Consider the following 8121-nt stretch of genomic DNA (forward strand, 5'->3'; position numbering starts at 1 on the left):
TGCAGAGCTCCATGTGCTTACCTTTGGGCTCCAGGGCCAAAACAAACATTTATTCTGGTTGGGGTTTGCTACTCTGTGTTGGGCTTTGTGGACAACCAAGAATAAATTTATCATTGAGCATCTCTTCTTTAACAAGCCCGCTGACTGTCTATTTAAAATTGCATGTTCTTGCAGCAGTGGAGATCATTGACTAGGGTTGCCGATTGGGATGCTCTCAAGGTGCTGATCGAGAAAGTTCGAGCTTCTGCCGTCTCCCCCTCTCCGCAAAATCCTGATGGTCGGGCTCATTCCTAGATGCGCTTCTCGTTCCTGTTAGTTTGTTGCTTTTTTGGCATGCGTGCCGTGTCTGTGTTAGTCTGCGTGCCGAGGTTGTTGGCCTTGATGCTATGGTTTACTGTTTCGTTGGTTGCCTGCTCTGTTTCGTACCCTGCCTAATGGCTTTATCTATAAAGTTGGACGTATGCTTTTTCTTTAAAAAAAATCTTGTATAGAATGGGAAGCAACCAGGAAAGCGTCATTGCCGTGAGGAACTACCTCCCACTTTAATGGAGTTATTAGGGACCGAAAGGCGCATCTAGTATATGCATAATTGTTGAAGCAATATGGCAATTCATATCATCATATTTATGGTATATCAGTAAATATTGACACATGACGGAAGGCGTCGACGGGAATACATTCCTAGACCTACGAACACAGTATATACGATCATCCAAGGAACTCTGCCACGTCATCCAGCGACTTCAGGGTCTTCTCATAGTAGAGGTACGACTCGTACACCTTGGGAGTCCGCACAAACCGGTCGAACTGCACGGCAACTTCATCAGAATGAAATACAGTATCTATCCAGAAAAATAACAAATAAACTGTTGCGCAGAAGTTCAACGTCAAGAAAAAAAAGGTTCTACCTCGGTCATATTGTCGACGAGCTCGTTAGCGACGAGGACGTACTCGGGGCGGCGCGGCTCGGGGACACCGGCCATGGCGGTGGTGAGGTCGAGGTCGAGGTACTTGGACTTGAGCCGCACGTAGAACAGTACGTACTTCCACGACATGGTCTCCAGCATTGGCCGAAGCGTCCGCATTCCCTCCGCCGTTTGCCGGATGCGCGCCGCGGCCTCCTCCGTGGTCAGCCCGGGCTCGAAGAACCTCTCTCTGACGTAGGACCTCGTGCCCCACCTCGGCACGGTTCCCGGGGGCGCCGGTGCCCGCAACGCGGCCGCCTCCGCGGCCATGGCTGGGGGCGGCGCCGCGGGTCGCCGGGCAGAAAGTGCCGCCGTTGCGACCATTGCCGTTGACGCGGCGACTGCGAGCCGGCGCGTGGAGGACTGCGTCAAGTGGGCGCGCTTGTCGGCGCCATCCGGAGACGACGGCGGGCGACGGTTCGACGGGGACGGAGAAGCCGAGGACGATGTGGTAGTGCTGGAGCACAGGATGAGGTGCTTGACAAGGGTGGCCATTGCGGGCGAAGCTCAGTTAGTGGAGTGGAGTATGTCCGAACGAGGGTGAGGTTCTGTTGGTGTCCAGGTCCAGGAGATTATTTTCTTGAGGTTGGAGGAAAGGGTGTGGCTGTGTGAGTCGAATGGTAGGGATAATATCTACTTTGTTTTCTATAGGGCCGTTGAGAGCGACCTGAATTTTTGGGACATGGTGCCATGTGAGGATGAAATCTCGACAGTTCATGCATGCTGTGAGATTAGCACTTAATATAGTGATTAAATGAATACATGAACGTCATAGTAGGTAATTCAGCAAATATGTGTATATTAGTTCGTAGCTGGGCATCTTAAATGAATTGGATAGTACGACCAAACCTTTACTCATTAACTTCTCTTTGTTGCTGGGTTGGGGAGAGGCAGCATCTTGATGTGACCATTTAAGATGGCTGGTGTGAAATGCCGGTGAGGTCTAACATGATTATGATGAAATTTTACTTTTGTTATGTTAGAGTGTTTTAATTTGATGCATGTTTTCTTTTCTGTGACACGCATTGTTAGTATTCACTTAACCACTTGCTCATCAGTGGTATGATTTTTATAAATTTGCATTGAAATATGAATTGCATGTTGAATGAGAAAAATAATTTCATGTTATTTTTTTGACTCTTCAAGATTTGTAAGAAAATGAATTTCGAAGAACATTAACTAAGACATATGTTTTTTTGAAATATATTTTTGAAAATGTTTCAAAATAGATATTTTTTAATAGGCTGTCAATGAAATTATGTTACGAAAATTACCATTCCGACTTAAAAATGCTTAAGCAATCCATTTCATACAAGTTTTTATGCTAATCCAACTATAAAGTTCATCTGAGATGTTTATTGTTTTATAATATTGATGCTACGGTCTGTGTCAAGCATTAAGGAGGGTGCATGCATTTTCAATGCACTGGCAGAATATTAATTCACCAATAGCATGCATCTGCATCATTTAATCGGTAGAGTTTCACCATACAATGTTCTGTTGTCTGTTATCCCAATCAAGGTAGGCTAGGGAAGCAGTAAATAACAACAGTTTAAGTGCAAGTGCAGTGTCTGAGCTGCTTCCTGTTTTGTTCCAGGCCAGCTATTCTATGTACACACTAGGTTCGGGTACATGTATGAAATGAATCTTGTCCTGTTGCCTTGGATCATGAGGTAGAACAAACTAGTCTATCCTCACCATACTCAGTGCAGGTGGATAAGAACCATGCACAGTGCCCCAAAGTTGCCCAAACAAAAGAGAATGGCTAAGGGGAAGAGGAAGATGATGAAATGAGTGGGGAGGAGCTATGAGCTGGGCAGGTGGATTTGCAGGGTGTGGGTACAGGGTGACGTTGGCTCACAACAGGTAGCCATTGTAATTGATGAGCGATTCAATGTGTCTGACTTTATTGCATGCGACTGAACTGTGGGACATATGATTGCGATGGCATAGCTAATACATAAACTATAACACACTGATACACTGCCGACAAATCAATATACAAGCTTGTTGTATAATAAGTGCACGAATCACTTGGGAGCGAACGGTGTCGATTTCCTCCTCGCGTGGCATTATGTTCACTTGTGATTTATCGCATTTTCGACCCTCTTCATTAGTTGATGAAGTTTCTTTTATGGGTTCTTTGCATTGTTTAGTTTGCAATTATCCATTGTCTCCTTGGATTTGGATACTTTTACCATTTCCGATCCTCTTCGTCAGTTGATGAAGTTTTTTAGGGGGTTCTTTGCATTGCTTTAGTTTGTAGTTGCATCAGAAGCGACGCGGATTTTTGGGACATGGTTCCACGCGAGGAGCATATTCATTTTGTATGTTTGAGCTTTGAGATCTGTATTTAATATAGCGTTATTTTCAATATGTAACAGACATGGGCTATACGGCTGTGAATACAAATGTGAATACTAAGTCTCATGGTCCCTGGCTCATCATGGCTAACAAATGCGTGCAATGTGTTCATTACGTTGCAGACTTGTATCAATGCGTGCACACCACTGTGATGGCCTGACTTATTAGGGATGATAGACTACTCATATCAATAAGGAATTCCTTCTTTTCCGGAAGCCCATTCGGACAGAACTCCAAAGTTAAGCGTGCTCAGCTTGGAGTAGTGGCACGATGGGTGACCGACCGGGAAGTTGCTCCCGGGTGCGTACGAGTGAGGACAAAGTGCGCAGAAAAGACTAGTATTGATCTGTGGGGCCAGTCTAGATCCCGCTAGGAGTAACGACCACCGGCGGGTGTGTCCGGGGCGTTACAAGTTGGTATCAGAGCCGACCCTCGCGGTTACACGGATGGTTGCAGACAGATGCACGGTCATGTTGTTCATGACATTTGTGACCCGTCGTGGTACACGGCATGACACATGTATCAGACTGGATGCACAGACGTATGTGCCAAGAGGGAACGTTCCTATGGCCCGACGAGGACGTCAGTTCCTCTGAGTGGGGGTGTATGTGATGGCCTGGCTTATTAGGGATGATAGACTACTCATATCAATAAGGAATTCCTTCTTTTCCGGGAGCCCATTCGGACAGAACTTCATACTTAAGCATGCTCAGCTTGGAGTAGTGGCAAGATGGGTGACCGACCGGGAAGTTGCTCTCGGGTGTGCACGAGTGAGGAAAAAGTGTGCAGAAAAGACTAATATTGATCTGTGAGGCCAGTCTAGATCCCGTTAGGAGCAACGACCACCGGCGGGTGTGTCCGGGGCGTTACACCACCCATTTTATGGCACTTGTTTTATATGTCACTCATCAATAGGCAGATGAATAAATGAAATGCTGACATAACAAGCTTTATTCATAATGACCGTTCCAAGACAAACTGAATGGTATACTGTAATTAGCCTTGATTATTGGTACATAGCTAATAACTAGCGCATTGATTAAATAGACCTTTCATACGATTAGCCCGAATTTATCGACTAATACAATACTACTGTAATAGATAGAGCAGATTTCCAATCAACCAAAGCAGTGAAATAAAAACTCATTCACTCATATCGGTGAGATATCAATATTCTCTATAGGTCATGTACACATATTTTTACTTTGTAATAAATTCTTGCCTGATTTTTTTATTTAGTGGCGCACTGACTTTTTTCATGATTCGAGTTAACTAGTGTGAAGAATGATGTTCAACTGATTATTTTTGGGTAAGAAATCCGTATATGTAAGGATTTTAGTTGTAAATTAGTAGTCTGAAACATGTGATGAAACTAAAATACTCCAAATTGAACTATGCTGGGTGGAGAGAGCTGGTGTGATTATGGCCGGTGTGTAGGCTTCCAATGTACTTAACACTTAGCAGTCTGTTGCTAATACACTGTACCCACAGAAGAAGAAGAAAAAATACTGTACCCACGTCTTTAACGCGGTGTTGCGAGAAAAAGGCTCGCCATGGCATCAAGTTCCAGCGACAGCGAAAGGTTAGATGTTCTTTCATATTCACTACTCTGGAGAGACCTTTCCTAGGCTGGTTGAGATCCTAGTACAAAACAGTAGCTTGCAATGACCACCACCTGATTAATAACATGTTTGTTTAGTTAAGCCAATGCATCATGACCTATTATTAGTTTGGTTGACAGCTTGGTGCAAATAGCTCTCTCGTGCCATGGAGCTATGTCTCACTGTCGTGTAATCAATTCTAATCTACGCGCCCATCGTTTCAATGCGTGATCCTGCCATGTCAGCCATTTATTGGGGCGCAGATGCAATACGAGAACTATACCAATTAGTGTATGCTGGCCAAAAAAGTTATACGACATTGATGTATTGGAGTAACACGAATCATGTGGAAAGAAGTGGTGATGATAACGACCTCACGTGGCTGCATGTCCACACGCGATTTATCGCGTTGAGAAAGACAAGTTGAGATGATGGCTAGAGATGCGTGCACTTCTTGTGGTTTGAGGTTCATAGGAGATATTCGACCATGATGCTACTCCCTCCATCCATATATATACATAGTCTAATGTGTTTTTGAGATTGTCTTTGACTATTGATAAGATTAATAGTATATGAGTTGTATAATGTTTTTTTTCAAGAGTAAGTCAAAGAGATAGCATATTTTCGTAGAAGGCAGAATTTGATTACAAGACGACTACAACTCGCTTTAACAACAAATGCAGTACGAACTCCACAACATGGAATGTCCGAGGATAGCCACCGACAAGACAACTACAAAGCAAAAGGGCATGTCCTAGACTAATCACTAAGGCCGCGTCTCGACCGACACGGTCACCTCCGGAGAATAACAACTCCCACAGCAACTCCAATTGTCATGGGGATTGACCACGGGTAGCCTCATCCATACCCCTTAGTATTTCAAGACATCGGGGCTAGCAACGCCCCTCACACCTTCTGGACTCGCGCCCGGCTTCTTGGGCCGGCTAGGCCCAAGCAGCCGGCTACCAGAAGACAGCGCATTGTTAGAAGGCGGCTTCAGGGGAGGCCGGCTCCTAGCAGACGGCCCCTCATGCCGTCGGTGTATGCACTCAACCACTACGACAAGATGTGCATGGCTACAGGGCCACCCACTCCCCCCAAATCCTAGAGGAGTGTGGCTACAGTGCAAGCTGACCAAGCGGTCACCCACCTGCCAGGCGTGGAACTGTAGCCATGCGACCCATGACATGGCCCTCGTCAGCCAGGGTCATACTACAGGGAAAGGCAATCAATACAGCCCATAGGCGGTGGGCCCTACCTGTCCGTGAGCTCCCAGAAGACGGCGCTCCCCAAGAAGGCGGCTTCGGGGGCGGGTCGGCCTCCATCAGCCGACCCTCCCCTCCGCTCGGAGTCTGCACTCAATTACTTCGATGTGACGGAGTATGGCTACAGTGTGCGCTGATCTAGCGGCCACCAACCCGCCTAATGGCGGGATTGTAGCCATACGACTCCTGACGCGGCCTCCGTCATCAAGTACAAAGCTACAACAAAAGGCAATCAACATGGCCCGCCGCCTGCGGGCCCTACCTGTTGGTCAGATTCTCAGCAGCCGGCGGAGAACCCAACGACCCTAGACACGGACGTTCTGGTCCTACACCCGGCCGTGTTACCATTGTACCCTGAGGAGTTGGCCTAGAAAAACCCCCAGGCCTCACCCATGCAAAGGGTTCAGCCCTCATTCCACCCACACACACCATAGCTAGGAGAAGCAAGGTAGCAGCTCTACCCTTCTTCCTCCTCTAGCCACACAGCTCAAGGAGCAACCTTGTAGCCACCATTTGATCATAGTCATCACGCGGAGACCCCGCAGAGAAGGACTAAGGGTGTTATCTCTCCGGAGAGCCCTAGACCTGGGTACATCTTGTGTGCTCACTCCCGCCTCCAGGGCCCGACGACGTCCTCTTGGGCCCATCCATGATAAGCCACCCCCTGGCATCTGAGTGATATTACCACGACAGTTGGTGCCCACCGTGGGGCCTAGCGCAGCATAGGCCGGAGACACGTTCTAGACGGGAACCCTCTTCCTCTCTGGCGAGCACGTCACTGTCGGCCTGATCAACCAGCTCGGTGCGCCCGCTTGCGCTTGCACCAGCGCACCGCCCAACGCGAGAGCAGCCTACCCCATGAGCTGCCTTGTCGATCTCTTTGGCAAGGTTAGCCTCTCTGATGAGCCCGCCTCCGACGCAGAGGCCCTTCGCTCCATTGACCCCCTCTCTGAGCTCTTTGAGAAGCTCACCGTCTCCGACGCGGCCTCCACTGACGGGTTCCCAACCGACGTGGTGGTCATTGATGATCCGCTCCCTCCTGCATCCAGCGACGCCGACGCCGGCATCGTTGCAGAGGTGATGGTCACCGGCCACAGCCAGGACTCTAGCGGGGCTAGCCAGGACACATTGCGAGCGGCAATGCAGAGCCTGGCCACTCCCATCGCTGCCAACGCTGATGGAGCAGCGCTGGAGGAGATCCGTGTCAAGCTCCTTGACAACGCCAACAAGATGACAGCCATGAAGCGCCGCGCTGAGGCCAACCAGTGCGAGATCGACCGCATCATGGGCGGCATGCCGGCTGCTGGCGAGCCCAGCCGAGCCGGCGCCGTTCGGCAACGCGGCGCGGCCATAGCCAGTATGATGGGGGTTGGACGCCCGACCTATGCCACCCCAACACAGAACCTGCACGCCGTCTAGACGGCGCAGAAGAACTCGAGCACCTAGAGCGCCTTCAGGAGCTCCTCGACACTGCAAAAATGCAGCAGGATGCGTGCAACCGCGTGGTGAAAGCCGTCAAGCAAGCCGAAAACCATCCCCCCACCCCCCGTGAGCATGGAGCGACCTCCTAGTCCCCAAGCGGCGGTTGCCGCGGCCAGCGGACCCGGAGCCGGCTGCTAGCCGCAGCTGGCGCACCCGCCTGACGATTGTCAAAAGCTGGCAAGTGTCTCCAAGGGAGGAGGACCAGTGCCAGCAGGATGACCGTCCGCCTCCCCCTCGCAGGGAGAGGTTGGCCTCTCTGGCGCCAGTAGACCATCTGACTCTGGGGGGGGGGGGCTAGGCCCCTGTGAAGGAGTCGGCGAGAATGATGCTTGCCATCGGATCGAGTGGATAGCTTGGTCCCTGGCAGTCAAGGAGGAGGACACGGTTGTCCAGGTCTGCTTCGGCTCCCGCATCCGTGACGAGCCCTTCGCCAAAGGGTTCTCG

The 8121-nt window shown here is 49.4% G+C and overlaps 1 protein-coding gene across 1 annotated transcript; it reads right to left on the reverse strand.

Annotated features, from left to right (window-relative positions):
* Positions 1-592: 592 nt before the first annotated feature.
* On the reverse strand, positions 593-1570 carry LOC125513449 (photosynthetic NDH subunit of lumenal location 2, chloroplastic). Its single transcript, XM_048678568.1, has 2 exons — positions 909-1570; positions 593-807 (listed from the first exon to the last, which is right to left on the reverse strand). The coding sequence occupies exons 1-2, from the start codon at positions 1458-1460 to the stop codon at positions 709-711; spliced, it is 651 nt and encodes a 216-aa protein (XP_048534525.1). The 5' UTR covers positions 1461-1570; the 3' UTR covers positions 593-708.
* Positions 1571-8121: the final 6551 nt, after the last annotated feature.

Source organism: Triticum urartu, chromosome 6 (genome assembly GCF_003073215.2).
Source record: "Triticum urartu cultivar G1812 chromosome 6, Tu2.1, whole genome shotgun sequence".
Taxonomy (NCBI): domain Eukaryota; kingdom Viridiplantae; phylum Streptophyta; class Magnoliopsida; order Poales; family Poaceae; genus Triticum; species Triticum urartu.